The sequence below is a fragment of the Eschrichtius robustus genome, chromosome 2, assembly GCF_028021215.1.
Source record: "Eschrichtius robustus isolate mEscRob2 chromosome 2, mEscRob2.pri, whole genome shotgun sequence".
Classification (NCBI taxonomy): domain Eukaryota; kingdom Metazoa; phylum Chordata; class Mammalia; order Artiodactyla; family Eschrichtiidae; genus Eschrichtius; species Eschrichtius robustus.
Genome location: NC_090825.1, coordinates 137,579,281 through 137,596,912, shown reverse-complemented (window position 1 = coordinate 137,596,912; position 17,632 = coordinate 137,579,281). Strand labels below are relative to the sequence as shown.

Here is a 17,632-nt window from a genome sequence, read left to right as displayed (position 1 = left end):
TTCTTTTTGGTGAGAACATTTAATTTCTGCTCTCTTAGCAAATTTCAATTACACAATACAGTGTCATCAACTATAGTCACCAAGTTATACATTAGATCCTCAGACCCCATTCATCTTAAAACAGAAAGTGTGTTGAGTGAGCAGAAAAGAGATGAAGGACTGACTTTTTAAATATATCCTGTATCTTTATTTTGCTGGTTACAGAATTCTGGGTTGAAAATCATTTTCCCTCAGCATTTTGAAGATGTTGTTCCATTGTTTTCTAGCAGGACTGACGATTTGAATACAAATTCACGTCTTTTTTTTAGAGCTGGGTGACCAAGCCTGGCTGTCCCATACTTTCTATCTCTCAGAATCCCCAGGGACACTAACACTGGGGAGGTAACCACTTCATTTCCCCATACTTAAGGAAACTTCTGAGCTTTATTAAACAGACCCAGAGAAGCATGTTTATTGTTGTTTTGTTTAGTGATACACTTAGAAAGGTAAAGAATATGAGATATAAGAACAGTCATTATATACAAGCCTTCTACCACTTCATGGAATTATGAATGAGCATATTATTTTAAAAGGAGAGCTTAATGAGATAAAACAACACTGTACTGCAGTCCAACTAAAGCTATGTATAAATGCATATATAATTTATGATCTATGTATAATTCATATGTATACAAACACCATATTTTATTGAGATAAAATAGCACAGCAAGGTTAAAAACAAATGGCTAAGCTCAATACAGGCTTTACAATGTCACTGAAAGCCATTTTACTAGCATAAAGGCCTCCAACATGCTGTTATTAACCTACTGATAAATATTTAGACTATTTATATTTTGTTCTCTTGAGAACTAAGCCAAAATAAACATTTTAAGGCAGCCTTTGGAAGTGTCAGCATTTCTTATTTTTATTTGCTTTGTGGTAAATGATATTCACAGTGACAATTAAAATATTGAACAGTGAAGGACAAAGATTGGCAAATTCATCTTGAATCCATTTTATCCTTTTATAAAATTTCCTCTAATGTGCAGAAAAGTCATATTTTTCAGCAACCTTCACCTTCCAATTTTGAGGAGTAACATTATTGCTTTTTTTGCCCATACGTGCTTACTCAAAGCTATGTGTTAGAGATTTTCAATTTTGATTTCATGTTCAGAAAAGCATCTATACAAGTCTCATTGCTATTTTTAAACATTCAGAAAATGAGAACTTACAGAATACAGGTTATTATGGCTGCAAGCTATTCAACACTGCTGCTCACTTCCATCGTGTCTTTGGAAAGATAAACTATCCAGTATACAAGGTTGAATCCTGCAAATGCAACTGGGAAAAGAATCCGAGAATACTGGTCTATTTTACTGGTACCCCCAAAGGTAGGAGAGAGAGGTGGGGGTGTGACAGGTGTTGACTGTAAGATGGGAGCTCTTGTGAGGACTGTGCTGGCCTTGGGGGATGGAACTATTGGCAATGTCAGAGAGGTGATTCTTTTCTTCAGATGGTACTTGGAATCAGGATGCTGTAGAGGAAAAGATACATATATATTCAGCCTGGGTAAAAGAATAGACATCACTTAATCATTCATTTTTTCATCATCGACAGATAGTTATTGACTACTTACTATATAAGTTAAAATATCAGCAAATTCTTGATAGTAATTGATGGTGCTACTTTTCCAAGAAAGTGGTAAAACGAATTTTAAAAATATCGACTTGCTAACATCCAACATCCTATAATTTAATACATCAGCAATTGATGCTAAGCGTGTTCCATGCCCCAGAAACTGTGTTGAGTGTTGTACCATTAGGAGATAAGCCAGGTTATAAGGGCTTACCCACCCACCACCCCAGTTATGCATAAACCTATAGGGCAGTGGGTATGGGCAATGAGAGGGAATTTCATTTTGGAATGTGTGGGCAATTACTCAATACAAGAAAATAACAGCTCGGCTAAATGGTATCATTCTTCTAGACACATTCCCAGCCTACAGCCTGATCTTTACCACTCATAAATTTGAACCAACTGAGGTATCAAGAACAGCAAAAAAATATAAAGGTGCTCATGTACATCAAAAGCCAGTGACAAAATAGAAATACCCTTATATTGAGTGGGATGACTGTTCTTCCCTTGAAATACGACTGCCTCTTGGTCCAGAGTTCTATATTGAGAGCTTTCTGTTTTCCATTCAGAGCTTCTCTACTGGTCTCCCTCCATCTTAAGTTACCAAAGTGATACATTTACTAACCTCAGAGTTGTCATATGTTCTTTTCTATCATGAGATTTTTCTGTTCCACTGAAATCATAAGACAACCAATCCTAGTCTTGAAAGGGATATTCAGTGCATTAAGTAACATGAGAAGGCTGAGGTCCAGATGTGGGAACTGCTTCGCCCATAGTTTCACAGCCCATCATAAACCACCTTGGTCAATCTCACTGCTTGTTTCATCCCAGCATTTTCTCATCTTTAAAGTATTGAGCCTGGTTCAGAGACTCTAATTCTGTTTGCTTTAGACTCCTTTCATAATGGTGGAGACTAGGGGGCTTCCTCTGATTCTTACCTTTTCTTGTCCACGGCCTATAATAATCACTCTCCTTGTGGCCAGGTTGTCCTTGCTGGGTCCCTGCCTTCACACCCTGGCTGTACATTAACCCTGCTCTTGTAAAACTGCCTCGTTTTCTCCCTGGCAGCAGAATCACCACTTTGCTGCCTGGCAGGGTGTGTTACTCAGGTGGACACAGACTCCTGGAGCTTTAGACAGCAGCTCCCAGCAACAGGATGAGGCCGCCACCTCCCCTGTGCTGGTTGAGCCACAGGACCAGAATTACCCACTGACGTGGTGATATTTGGACTGCGGGAAACAACAACCCTGAGAACCTCTCCTCTCTATACTCCCATCCTGAATTTTGCTTTTGATTTGTCATGGAGGTTTGCCGAGTATCTATAATAGTCATCATAGAGAGTTCAAGTCCACTGTGCTTTTAGGGGCCGTGGGAAAATCTGTTTCTTTACCAAAAGCAAAAATAAATCAGTATGAAGTCTGATTTGACATGACCATGGTGAATTTCAAGCAAAGAATATCTTTATTTGTTATCTGTTGACCCAGTATTAGGCTAGGCACTCTGGACAGAATTAAATAAATCATAGGTATTGGAAGTAGAAGAGAATTTAAAATAGAAGAGTGCCAAGTCTACTGATCTTGGATAGGAAATAAGTGACATTTTCTATTAAAAATATGTGACAACCCAGGACTACTGTGCCCAGGGTCACTAGATAGTGTGTGGATAGGATCAGAGTAGTGGTATTTTGGTCTCAATGCATGCTACCTGTATTAGAGAATAAACATAGCATTGTCTGCCAAGAGCTTTCTATCATGTTTCTCAAACTCTGATTTGCATTTTCATCTATTATATATGTTATTAAAATATTCTCCACCTGAAAGAGCAAAATTTGTCACTGTTTAATTCTTCAGAAAGAGTTCTCCTCCTCCCAGATATAAGGAACATTAAAATATTTTACTCTAGTAAATTTTCTAAGGATCATAATGGAAAAAAAAGAGGGCAAGGCTTTAGAGCAGATTTTCTTTCTAAACACGTCTTGATTTTTAATAGCATGCATTGTCTGTTTCTTCCTTTTTTAGGGAGAAAGAGGGCAGACATGAATAAGTTCACTGAGATGAAAAAGTGATTGTAAACCATAATCTAGCATAAAAATGTAAGGCATTGTTTTATCTCTCTCTCTCTTTTGGAGATGTTGGGAAAATTTATTTGTCAATCTCTTGGCATTGTCACAGTGTCACAAATGACTTAATGAAGATTGCTGAATAACCCTTGTCCAGAGTTAAGCAACATCATTCACCACCTAACAGCATGAGAAATTTATGCACAATGGCATTAGCCTGGAATTAAAGGTCTCCTGCAGTAGGATTCCTCTTTTCCTCATCTACTTTCCCAGACAATCTCTATGGAGGGTTGCTTAGGAGTTAAGAGGGCAGCAGAGTCAGAAAGCCCTAGACTGCAATTCCATAGATACTACTTAGCTGCTGTATGACTTAGACATGCCTTAGGAGTCACTGACTCTCCCTAAGCTTACATTGAAATCAACTATACTTCAATAAAAAAAAAAAAAAGAAAATTAAAAAAAAAGAAAGAAATAAAGTTAGGGACAATTTCTGTTTCAGCTCTAAAGTTTTCTTCTTGTCTTTAAGAACTTGAGAAAGGAAATGTGTCTTTTCTCTGTACAGATTTCTACCTACCTAACTGTTACAACTCTCTGCTGTCATCACCTCTTCCCTGTAAATATTATTTTTGTTGTGCTTTATCCCCTTTCCTGACATGAAATCGCCTTAGTGGTAGAGGGCATATTATTCTCATGTGTAAGTGCTCCACAGTGCCTAGCCAGCGCATAGAACACAGTGAATGCTTAATAAACATATGCCGCATCAACAAATGAATGAAAATCTAAACATTTCCCAAGACTTTTTAGAGTAGTCAGGCAAAGAGAAGGGAACAAAACGTTTTATGATTATTTTACACTATGTTTTAGCATATTGTTGATATTACATTATATTATAGTTACCATATCTAAATGCTTACCATTAACAAGCACTACATGGCACTTTGCATGCATTATTTTGCTTATTCCTAGGAAGAATCTATAATGTAAAAATATTACTTTCATTTCAGAGATGAGCAAATGAAGGTGTAAGCAGAAAGCTCACACAAGTAATAAGCGGCAGTACCTCACTCAGTCCCTCTCAGATGCCTAAGATCATACTCTTCATAACTATTATTTTTTCTTTCCATCAGCTTTAGGGTTTAGGGCATGGCTTCTCAACCACAGAGGTACTGATACACTGATGCTTCTTAGTTGTGGGGACTGTCCTGTGCATCGTGGGGTGTTGAACAACATCCCTGTCGTCTACCCACAAGACGCCTGTAGCACCCACCTCCTCGGAGTTTTGACAACCAAAAATATCCTTGTTCCTTGACAAATGTCCTCTGGGGGAAAATTCACCCACCACTGAGCTTCACTGGTTTAGAATTACACTGTCTCATTGCCCAGCGATGGCTGGGGGATTTCTAGCAGGCAGCAAATACAAGGTGCTCAAGGAAATGCCAGAGGGCTGGCTAACCCACACGCTGGATAATCAGCTCCTGGATAATTGGGAATCGGCGGTGTAGGAGACTGGACACCTAAAATTTAGAAGAATCGCACTGAATTTCTGAAACGAAAAGAAAGCCAGTATTGCAAACCATTCAAGCTACAGGTTTGTGTCAGATCCCGCCTGCTCCATTGTAAGCTCAGCAGCTTCAGTTGATGGTAAAATAGGCTTTTGTCAGAGTCCAGATGAGGGCTCAGCTTGGGGCTGTCACTGTTTTGAGTGGAACACCTGTGGTTTTGAATTTTTCCAGGGCTCCCCTGCTGCTCAGTGCCATCCTGCTTTGGGTATTTTTAGAGCACTGTTTTGTTTTAAGTAACGCCATATTGCAAAGGTACTTGGAGTCAAACTGGACTTTGTGACAATCAGTTATTTGGTATAGGGATGAGGCATTTGGGAAGTACTTAGAGCAATTCTGATACAGCATTTAGTGAGTCTAATATATTAAAGAAGAGGGGGCAACGGGTTACCTCTTAGGAGAAATATTCTAACCAGGGCTGCATTACTCAAGGGACAAACAAAGTATCTGCTTTTAGAACCAGCGAACAGGGGCACCAAAAACAAGAGGAAATATTTTTGAAAACATTTATTATTTGACATTTTTTAAGCTACATATTAATCATTATGGAGAAAATCAACTCTGTCAAATGTCCTCACATTTATTTTACAGCTGGTAGAATTGAGGAGCAGAGACAATTCCAGAATGCCTGCAGAGAAGCAGCTTATTGGTAGCAATCTGGTGGGTCAGTGGTGCTAGTGGCATGTCTGAAAACCATACTGGAATGTTTGGAGGGTGCAAAAAGGAATATTGGATGGCGATTTGATGGAAGGTATAGGGAAAGAGCCAACCGCCTACACCCCTCATCTAATCCACCCCACCCTCTCTATAAGTCATATGACGGCGCTACCATGGGGAAGGGACATCATGATCTTTCTGGTGTTCAGAGTCTCTGATGGTCTTGATTCAACTGTTAATTCTTTGGAGTAATGGTAGTACTGAAAGAAATCTTAGCATGATTTGGAACAGGGGAGGTAAATCTTTCAGTATGCTATGATTCATATTTTTCTACACAGGTGAAGGGCAACATAGTAATGGCCCAGCAGACGTTCCAACCTTGAAAAGAGTACAGAAGGGACAATATGTCTTATTTCCCTCTCTGTGCCCAAGTTTCTAACAACTGACTTAGAGTTTCTAGAGCAGGGCCAGGCTCGTCTTTCTTTTCTCTGCCTAGGTATCACGTCCTCCACAATCACCCCTCCAGACTGAGTTAGGTCTCATGGCTCGCTCGTGGCTTTTTTTCAACCTTCTATACATCTCTAACCACAGCCTTTATCACAGTATATTGTCATGGCTCCTTGAGTAGTTTCCTCTCTTCCTGCTCAACAGGCAGCTCCATGATGGAAGAGGCCCTATTGATGTCACTTACTAAGGTAGCGTCAGCATTCTACAAAGGGTCTGGCAAAAAAGCACTTAACAAATAAAGGCTTATGGTATGAACAATTTGATGAACACAGAGGTACTCAGTAAATTGGTGTCAGCTGAAAAGAAAAAATAACGTAATCAGTATAAATATAGTTATTATCTTGACCAATTAAATTTTGGTCAACTTAGTTTGTAGATAATTTACCAAGAACATCACACTTTCTGTGAAAAAGAGAAGCCACATTGGATGTATTGATGGGTAGGGGGCCAGGGGATTCATTCTTAGGAACATAGTGGTGAGGGCTTAGATTTTTAAAATAACAAGAAAACTAGCAAAACATCCAGAAAGAGATCAAAGTCTAAACTAGGTCTTATATATAAAATAAGTCTACCCCAGACACATAATAAGCTCTGAAACAGAAATACAGGAATAACTCTCTAAAGCCAAAACAGCATACCAAATAAAAACAATATGGAAAGATACCATATAAGCAGGAAAGAAACTGTGGACAATTTCTTCTCAAAATCCAAAAATATAAAGTCTCCACTTCCAAATGCCTTAAAATAAGAAAGATTATTAGTCTATAGAGCACTTTTGAAGATTTAGTTTTAGATATCTCTTCAGGTGTTAGTACTAGGCTTTAAATGCCTGAATTTCTTTGTTATTATTATAATAAATTTCAAGGTCAAATTCAAAGTGATAAAGTTTTCACATTCATTCTAAGCAGTTTCCTGTGAAAAGCAATGTGCACATTAAAACATACAACTTAGAATCACATGAAATATCCAAGCACTTAATCTCATTTCAACTTTACCACATTGGTTTGCTATTTCAATGTCCAACTTACTCAAATAATGTTATTTTGATTACAACTGAACAGGCATTTTAAAATGTCATGGTATTTGAAAGAAAAAATGACCTTGCAATCATAATATACCATTGTGCTGTATAAATTCGAAATGTGTAATTTATGTTTGTTCCTCTATATTATATAAGACAATAGCCAAGTTTTGACATAAATAAATAAAACTGTACATGTTCTATGTAATCATCTATATTTTTTGATGCCTACAAGGTTAATATTGTTAGGTTTGGTTACTTTTGTTTTTATTTTTACATTTTGACTTAGCCTTTCAGAAACAAAATTCTCCTTTTCATTGCCTTGGAATATTTTAAGTGGAGCCAGGTTTAGAAATGTAATTTTTTGTAGGGAAAAAAGTCAACTTGCAAGGAAAAAAATACTTTGAGATGATTTAAATGCAATTTTTTATCCAGCTTCCCAAAGGACCTGCTCATTATATGTTACTATTTTAGAACTATTAGAAGATAGTTTATATGAAGACCTGAGATCTTAAATTCCATCTTATTAATAAATTATACCTTTAAAATAATAGACTTAGGGAACGATACCTCTATGCTTTCTCTAAGAATTTGAAATCATATTCTTCTTAGTAATATATATTTTAAAAGAGTTGAAGTAAGGAAGTTGGTCTTTCTTTTTGTCTCAATATCAGATCAATGACTATATTCAAAATCACTTTTCTTACCCTCTTTGTCATGAATTTCTCTTTTTATTTTTACTGTGCTTCTCAAGTAAGAAACTGTTAAATGGAATTATGATAAATATTAATTCTTCTTCCTTTCCAGCTATATGTTAAGATAATATATGACCTTTAGACAATATGTCAATTATATACCTATGTAAGTACAGATAGGTTGTAACATAATCACTTATTTTTACAAACAAAATAATTCTCAAAAATATTTTGAATTTATCTTTTCTGAAAAATATAGTTTTCAAGTCTTTTGAACTGGGTCTTTAACATATTTTTGTTACAAAATTTATATTTTTGTGAACTTTCAAAGCACACACACATATATAAAGAAAACATCATTAAATTAAGGGAAGAATTTTGGGAATAACCTAACCTACATACAGAAAATGTTTTACCCAGTGGTATGCACTCTATTATATTTCAGTCTTTGAAAAAGTGTTGGGGAGCTTAGGGCCTCAGCCTCTGTAAATCTGTGGATATTAGGAGTTCTGGAATCAATTCCTAGTTTTTCTACCAACTAGTGCCTAATGTTTTCCTTCTCAGGCTCTGTTTTTTATTTGTAAGTGTAATTGGACCAGATTACTGGATGGCAAACTTTTTTTTTTTTTAAAACAAGGTCTAATTCAAGAAAAAAAAAATCTTTAAATTATGTATTGCCACTTTTCATGGGACTGGTCTTATCCTTTAGAGGAAATGTAAATTCTCAAACAAGTTTCTAAGTTTATCAAAGAGAAAAGTTTCAATACAAAATTATCTTTTAAAGCCAATAAACATTTGAGTCTTTGGGAAGTAAAACACACATAGCTTTATAATTTTTATCATAAAATTTAACCAAGAATTAACTGGGCTGTATGTGGTTTTGCGATTTGGAAATAGTCATGAGAATTGATGAGTTATAAAGAAATTTTCAGTTCAAAGTGTCTGCATTACTTGATTTTGCAGAGCAAAATTTTTCTGTTTTCAAGAGCTACTGTTTAGAGTTTGTTTTGAAATAAAAATGTATACTTATCAGTTCTATAATCCATTTTTTAAAAAGTAAGTGCAACTTAATTGTTGTGAGAATTTATTCATATGTGAAATCGAAATTTGGGGGCACATTTATGACCCTTGAATTATTAATGCTATCATTTATTTTTTATTCAAAAAAACTTTGGGGACCAGAGCTTAGCCACAGCAAATCTAAACTTAATATTATAGGGATTTCTCACTGACTGTATCTCAAAAAAAACCACATTAATATACGTAATAATATGTATATTATATACATATAACATGAATGTGAACATGAGAATGTTTTCACATGAGTCAAAAACTTGACTTATGACTCAGCATTCATAGAACCTAATATACACATCTTGCCCTCCTGAAATAAAGCAGCAAGTGGATTTCTAACAGAAATTGTCCATAGGAGTCCCTGTTTGTTTCCTTCAGACTCTGAAACCTCATTAGGAACTTTTTTTTTTTTTTAACTTTATTCTCCCTAGTCAGTATAATGGAACCTGTTCAAAGGAGACGTCTAAGGGCTAAGAATTTTCTGTCTCCTCTGAGAGCTTGCAATCTGCCAGTATTAGTGAAGATGATGAAAGAGGAATACCAAAAGTTTAGAGCAAAGATAAATGAAGGATTGTTGCTTGGCTTTTTTTCTGTGAAGCTGGAGAAGAAGTTGGCCTTGGAACCAAAGTTATGTAACTCATGCCCCACTAATATTACTTTTGGACTATCTAACTGTTTGTGGTAACTATTCTGGCTGCCTTTTCCTATATGGTAGGTAACATTAGAAAAGTAAACAATTACCAAAACAATCTCAGCTTCCAAGGATTCAGTCGCTTTTGCTATTGTCACTGGGGGTGAGGCTGCAATCTGTGCCTTCCTTTTGGCCTTCTGTGTCTGAAGATTGGTAAAGTAGTTGACAGCTGCGAACTCAATAAGAGCAGAGAAGACGAAAGCAAAGCAAACAGCTATAAACCAATCCATGGCGGTCGCATAGGACACTTTTGGCAAGGAGTGCCTGGCACTGATGCTTAGAGTGGTCATGGTTAAGACAGTGGTGATCCCTAGAATGAATGAAACAGAATGAGAAATGCACTATTAGCATTTGCAATCCAATAACAAGATCAAATGGGAACATGCTGGTGGAGAGGATTTTTGTTACAAATGTATTTTTTGTTATTATTTTATTATTTTTAATTGTTCACAGTTATCATAGGCATTCACATTTTGGTTTCCTTCAAAACCTAATGTGGTGATGTGTATTATTAATAATAATATATTATAATATAATAGCAAATTATTACATAACTAATACAACTTTGAACTTCTGATCAAATTTAATGCTGATATAATCTTTCATCATATTTAATAAGTCTATTTGGTGTGAATAATAAATATAAATTAGATTTCTCAAATTTTTTTATTTCTAGCTTGGTTTTAAGATAAAATATTTAATCATGAGAAAATAATTTCATTACTCATCTGCCAGCAGTTTTCTGTCTTGGAGGATTTATATAATTCAAAGATGGTAAACATCATTATATAAATATTCTTTTATAACTTGCAAAAAGAGATCTATTTTAGTATGGTAAATTAAAAAGTCAAAATTCATCTGAGATTTCAATTAAACTCAGGTCTTCCCTATGAACTACTAAATTTATAATCACAAAAACTGAGAAAAATATTGGATTTTGTTACAGATGATATTTTTCTGTTATAGCTCTTTTTCTTTTTTCATTTTGTTCCATCACACTAGTAGTGATTCTATACATCATAAATGTAACTAAATATTTAGGTTGAACAATGGGGAAACTGGTGATATTTAACTATTTTTAGACCTAAAAAATGGCAAATTTTTTAAAGATCCAACCTAATAAAAGTGAGATATAATTCATGTATTTGTGGGTTCAATATCTTAGCCTTTGTTGTCATTGCTTTACATGTCAGTTTTTAATTTTCTGCTTTCTTTTTTTAGTTATGAAAAAGCAAATTGAGTTTAAAAAACAAAGCAAACCAACAAAAAAACAACTTTCCTAAATAGGGCACGTCAAAGTCACAGGAAACCAGCCAGAATTCTTGCTGAGACTAATCTTTTGTTGATTCATCACACAACGTGAGATAAGATGAGGGTCATTTTGTATGATACATGTGTCTGAATGAGATAGGAGTTTATTTCCTTTGTGGGTTGAAAAAGTGCACTGGTGTGAGTATTCCCCTAAAATACACAAGCAATGTGAGCTGGAGTATGACAGAAAGTAGAGCACAAAGAGGGAAGCATACCAAAGACAGTTCTGGCCGGAACAGACTCCTTGTTAATCCAGAAAGACACCTGGGAAAGAATGACCGTCATAATGCAAGGAGTATAGATCTGTATCATAAAATAGCCCATCTTCCTTTGCAAGTGGAAATAAACTGTCATTATTACGTATTCACCTGTTGGAAGACAGGTATATCAGGATTATTGCTGTTGACAGTGTGCAGAAAGAATGCAGCTGGAAATAAATCTTGCAGATCTTTAAATTAATATGGGTGGGAAGAAAACAAGCGAAGGCATTTTTTCAATGTATGACAAAGCTGCTCAATCAGCAGATGATAGATACATCAGCTCATTGTTTTCTGTGGGGTTCTTGGTGTCATATACATACAAAACTTCTCACTCCAAGGCTACACAAATCTTTATATGCACATGGTTGCAAAATCAATTTTAAAGAAAGCTACTCATCACTTTAAAACAACAAGTTTAGCTGAGGATGGATAATGCAGAGGAAAAAGAAATAGATATTTTGAAAATGTGCACTGGAGTCACCATGCAGGATTACATCCATGCATTGGTCAAATGCTTACCTGTGTTAGATTTAATTGTCTCACTAGATACTGTTTGTCCAATCAGATCATACTGAAGGAGGCTTGAAGATTCTTCTGGGACTTCCACTGAGTAAAGTGGTCCTTTTTTCCATGTATATATGATTTCACTTTTGGGGTAAGCATCTGAATTTTTTAAACAAATTAAACAGAGAGGTAAATCTGGCTAATTGTGTTTTTTTTTTTCTTTCAAAGCAAATCTTGTTCATTATAAAAAGGAAATACAAACAAATTTTTAAAATGATTTTCTTTAATCCTGGTGACCAAAACCTCTGACTGTATGATTGACAGACATGATTAAGTAAGTTAATTCCTGGAATCATACTGAGAACGTAAGAGTAATATTTCTCTTTTGCTTTCCAGTGTCTGACTAAAACCAAATAATTACGTATTTTGAATGCATTATTTGACTCTCAGGAGCTTTTTGTAACTTACAACTCCCAAACTTGAGTGGACAAGCATGCCCATCCATAGGAAAGTTAACCAGCCTCATAGGACAGTCAGCGTTGATGGTAAGCCTAAGGGACATTGAAATAAGTGGTTCTGAGTTAGTATGATGGACAAGTAATTTGGGCAGAGGAAGTAGAATTGGGGAAACCTCACCTCATGGTGTATAGAATTGTTCCATTCTGCATTATTCTGAAGAGTTTGTTAGGAGTTGTCATATTGTGAGCAATTGATTTTTTGCCATTCCTGAAAAAAGTGTCAGGTGTCCAGATTTTACTGACCATCAGGTTATTCAAACTCAAAATTTCCGCTGGCCCCCCAAACTTCAACCTCTCATCGGTCCAAGTCTGGCGGAAGAAAACGTCCATTGTATACTCCTGAGACAAAATAAGAGATTCATGCATGCTGGGCAGATGGCTTATTAAGAATAGTTTATTCACTAGCTTACATACCCAATCCTAACACTTAAGCAACTTTTTATGACAATAACCTATCGGGAAAGCGATGATTTCAGTGAATTATTATTTTTTCACACTCTAAGATTGTAATATTATTATAAAAGATAGTGTTGTATTGTGCAAACCTCTCTCTCCCAGCTTTACCCTCCTTAACGTTCTTCCTCTTTTTCTATCAGTCATCCATCTCTTCATCTATTGACCTATTGAGTTCTCCCTCCTTAATTTAGAAGAAAAATAGAAAAAGATTTAGTCTAGGTTTTGTGCTGACCTTCCTACCATCAGTGAGTCTAACCATTCCCTTAGCAGCTTGTTCACCTTCAAAGGTATCTCCGAGCAACATGGTACCACTTAGTAAAGTTCCAAGGATAGAGAAACTTTACTTGATAAGCATACTCTTGTCTGCACATCATGATTATTTTATACTGGTCTCAGAGAACATAAAAGCAAATGTTACCATGATTACCCAAACAGAGCATCATTTAAGCATGCATAATCAAAATTATGAGTTTTAATTTGTGGCTTTTATGAAATAACATTAAAAATCTTAAGAGTTATGATAAGGGCCTTTGCAAAAGTCAATGATAAATAACAACTTATAATTATGTCAAAATATTGCCAAGACTTGCTTTGCCTACTGTATATGTTCCTTTATGAGACCTATTACTGCAAGTGGTGATTATATTTTAAAAATATAATTTGACCCACAGTATATCCATATAACGATGATCCAGGCTATAATAAGCCTCTCCTGTACAAATACAAGATGTGTGTCTTAAAAAAGAGACACATGCATAAAATAAATTCTAAGTGTCCCCAGATTTCAATGGTACTGTAGAATATGGTTGTGGTTATTTATTCTTGGGGTGAGTCAGTACTCAAATGAAAAATATGATAGTTAAATAATTGAGAATTCTGGAGAATGCTGACTCTAATTTCTCTCAAGTCTTAAGACATTTATCTCTTAAATAAAGTACTCCTCACTCTCTCCCCCTCTTCCTTGTTGTTTTTTCTTACTTCTCTTCTCCTGACCCCCCTTTCTCTTTCTCTTTTACTCCTTCCTTTCCCCCTTTTTTTTATTCCTCCTCCTTTCCTTTCTCCTTATCTTGTCAACTCAAAAAGCAGAAGATGAAAGCATCTAATAACTGTTTATCTAGAATTACATTCCTCTAGTACATTTAATGCACCACTTTAAAGAGTTACATTTTTCTTCAGTTTTAGTATTTATATTTTACTTTTAGGGGGAATACTACCTGAGAAATATGAAGGAATATCATAATATACTTTGTTCTAGAAGGCTGGTTCAGGTTTTCATTGCCACTTACTATAAATACCCTCTTATGAATCCTATAGCCATCTGTACCTGGAACAGCAGCCCCAGAACACCTACTGGTCCATTTGCAAACATAAAAGGTGGAATGCATTAGTCTTTCCAAAGGACTCCCTTTACTGTTTTAATAACACATACCAAGAAAGATGTACTGCCAAAACAGCTATGTTTTAAATTTAATAGATATTCTCAATATACACTTATGTAGCATACCATCTTTGCTGGGTTTTCTTTTTTCTCCTCCAAAAATTTACTAGGACTTCATAAAGATGGGGAAAAATCTTCTCTTTGTAGGGAAGAATAGGTGCATGATATGTGGACAGAAGAGAGGATATCATCATAAAAGGCCCCTCAGATTAGTGTCCAAGCAGAGCCTTTAGTGAAATGTGAAGGAGATTAAGCCAGTAATCTGCTCTAATGGCCATTCCTTCCCAGCAGGAGCACACATAGTGCTTTTGGATCTGGAGCCAAGTTTGGTAACAATGCCCCTTATCATTCATTCTCCCCCCACTAAGCAAAATTACTCTCCTCACTCAGAACTCACTCACCATCTCCACATCTGACACGGGCCCAAAACTTGTTACGTAAATGTCTGTTTTGACTTCAGTGACAGCACCTGAAATGAGCCCAGAGGGATGGGGGCAATTATCATCAATGATGTTAAGGGGACTGAACTGAACAACTCTATCACAAAGCCCCTTCTCATGGCCAGAATCTGCAACCCATCCTAAAGTAATTCCAGCAGCAGGAATCCTTTGGATTTTCAACTCTACAAACTCACACCAGTTGCATTATTTTGAATTTATTCTGGCAAAATTGCAAAATTTAAGGAATGGAAGAGAACTAGGTTAGTATTCTAAAGAAAATTACAATAATTAACGTTGAGTGATAGCATTAATGGGACAAATGCTAAAGAAAGTGTTTTATATGGCGAATCTCATTTTACACTCAAACGCCCTATGAGGCAAGCACTGTTCATACACCTACACTACAGTTGAGAAAGCTGAGGCTTAGAGAGTTCAAATGACTGGCATATAAGGTTGCGAATTGAGGAAGGGGCAGACTGGATGGGAACATACACATGGTCCCTCCCCAGGCCCTGCAACCTGCCACTCTGCTATCCTGAAGCCTCTGTGCCTTGGAATGGCACTAAGGGGGAAGAAAAGTACAGACGTTTGGTCTAGTAAGGATGCTACCTCTCACCTCCAAATCCCGGTCGCAGCCGATTGTCATAGCCTTCAAGCAAGTTGTCCAGGATCCGACTGATGTTTCTGGAGTAGACGTTTCCTTCATCTTCAAGTTTCCCTAGGGCATTTTCTACCCTGTGAGTAGACAGTTCATGACCCTCACTCCTGGCCTCAGAGAAAATAGGCTGTTCATTCCAGCCTCGTCTACCCCACCACACATACATGCCACACCACCCAGGCTGCTTCCATGATTTGGTATAGAAGTCACCCAGTGGGTGTGTGCTTGCCCTTTTCTCCAAGCTAAAAGGAAAAATCAGAAAAAAGTCTTACTCACCATAGAATAATGTAGAGCCAGGGCAGAGGCGATGCCATCCTGCAGTGCACTGAAATGCCCAGTTCTCCCTCCTCCTGGGTTCTCCTCCTCCCAACCAGCTCCCTGTTGCCAATTAACTAGAGCAATCTCCCGGACCACTCATAGCCCTTCTTGTTTGTGTCTGGCCAGTAATCCGGTAGGTGAGAATGTTGCCAGCTAAACTTGAAGGGTTCCCCTTGCTCTCTTCACTCTCTGTTCCGTCTTTTCATATGGAACAAGGTGGTTTGCGGTCTTAGAGTACGTCCTAATGGACACTCAGCCTCCTCTGACTGACTTAGTTGGGAAATGAGAGTCTGAAGGGACAGTGCATGGTCGGAGAGCAGTGACGACAATCGAATAAGGCATAAGGGGAGATTAGATGGGAGAAATCCACTGCTAGTTTTGGCATGGACTTCGCAGGGCCCTGTGAGGAAATCTGGAAGGCAGTGGCATCTTGCTGATTGAGATTATGTTCCAATGGGCTCAGCATTTATTATTTCTATGGTTCACGGAAGGATTTCTACATGGCTCTCACTGCTTAAAATGTCTAACAATATTGGGATCCTCTCGGATTCTCTTTCTGATTTCACCAGGTTTATTGCATCAGACGCCCCTTTCCTCTCTATTTAAAAATTGGACCTCATTCTTCTTTGGAAAAGCATTTATAAGACACCAGAATTACATTCCCACAGCTCTTGACCATCTTGCTGTTGGATTAGCGGTTTTTTTAAGTGTTGAATACTTCGCTGATCCTTCTTGTCAAAGGTGTGGCATCTCAAGCTTAGATACAAAGTTCTACCACTATCTTTAGAAACCTGGCCAGTTTCATGAATGCTGCCTATAAGAGACAGTGTCTGAAAATAGCTTATTAAGGTTCCCATGTAGAAATGCTGTAAGAATTAAGCATCCATAGATAATGGTTAATGATGATGTTGCTGGCACTATTTTATTAGGCTTGCCACAGGTCAAAAGCAAAATGTTTGAACCCAAGAAATAGCATTCTCCGCCCAGTCTGGTAAAGGAAAGTTGGAGTCAAAGAAGTCTCTTTAAACCTTAAAATTGTAATCTTTAAAAAAATAAAATTAATAAAGTATTGTGAATATATATATTTAATTCAGGGACATAAGAGCAAGAAGCAAATGTCTTCTTCACCATCCTCTGGCCCAGTGTCTACCTAGTTCACAGTCTGTATTTTTAGGTTCTACAAAAGTGATGGTAACTTGATGCCATACAGCGCAGTCTTAAGAGTTATTTCTGAAGACCTAAGTCATTTGAGAAACATCAAGAAACTAGCTACAAACAAAACAAAACAACAACAGTGAAAACAGAACAAGTGCAAGATTTCTTACAAAATATATTTTTTAAGATTACCGAATCTTAGTTATATGGAATTTTCTTTTTCCTCATCAAAAACCTGAATTCCCTCCAGCATTCCTGGCAAGTGGTATTCAGCATCTGATTTCTCACATTGTTTTACTTGTGCTGAGTTGAAGCCTGCACCCTGGTCCTAGTTCTCACCTTTGAAGCTACACAAAATAATTTTTCAGGGAAAACCTACATGACAGCCACATAAACAAACATACCTATCATGTCCTCTCTAATTTAAGCTAAGACTCCTAAAATCTTTTTTTGTTCATTATAGAACCTGGTTTTCATCTCTCTTCTTATTCTTTTCCCTCTACTTTAAAGTTACTACAACTAATCACCACAACATATTTTCAATTCCCACTGATTGCACTAAAACCCTAAATATCTGATGCTATTAAATAATTCTCTGTTCATTTTACTACAACTTATTATTTTTATTCATCATAGGACTCCAAAATATGGATAAATAATCCCTGCAACTTTGTATCATTTTTTTCTATCATTATGT

The 17,632-nt window shown here is 36.6% G+C and overlaps 1 protein-coding gene across 1 annotated transcript; it reads right to left on the bottom strand.

Moving 5' to 3' along the window:
* Positions 1–1,237: 1,237 nt before the first annotated feature.
* On the bottom strand, positions 1,238–15,776 carry GABRA6 (gamma-aminobutyric acid type A receptor subunit alpha6). Its single transcript, XM_068534584.1, has 9 exons — positions 15,739–15,776; positions 15,421–15,539; positions 14,766–14,833; positions 12,589–12,809; positions 12,421–12,503; positions 11,968–12,111; positions 11,404–11,556; positions 9,928–10,187; positions 1,238–1,513 (listed from the first exon to the last, which is right to left on the bottom strand). Exons 1-9 carry the CDS (start codon positions 15,774–15,776, stop codon positions 1,238–1,240), a joined length of 1,362 nt encoding a protein of 453 aa, XP_068390685.1.
* Positions 15,777–17,632: the final 1,856 nt, after the last annotated feature.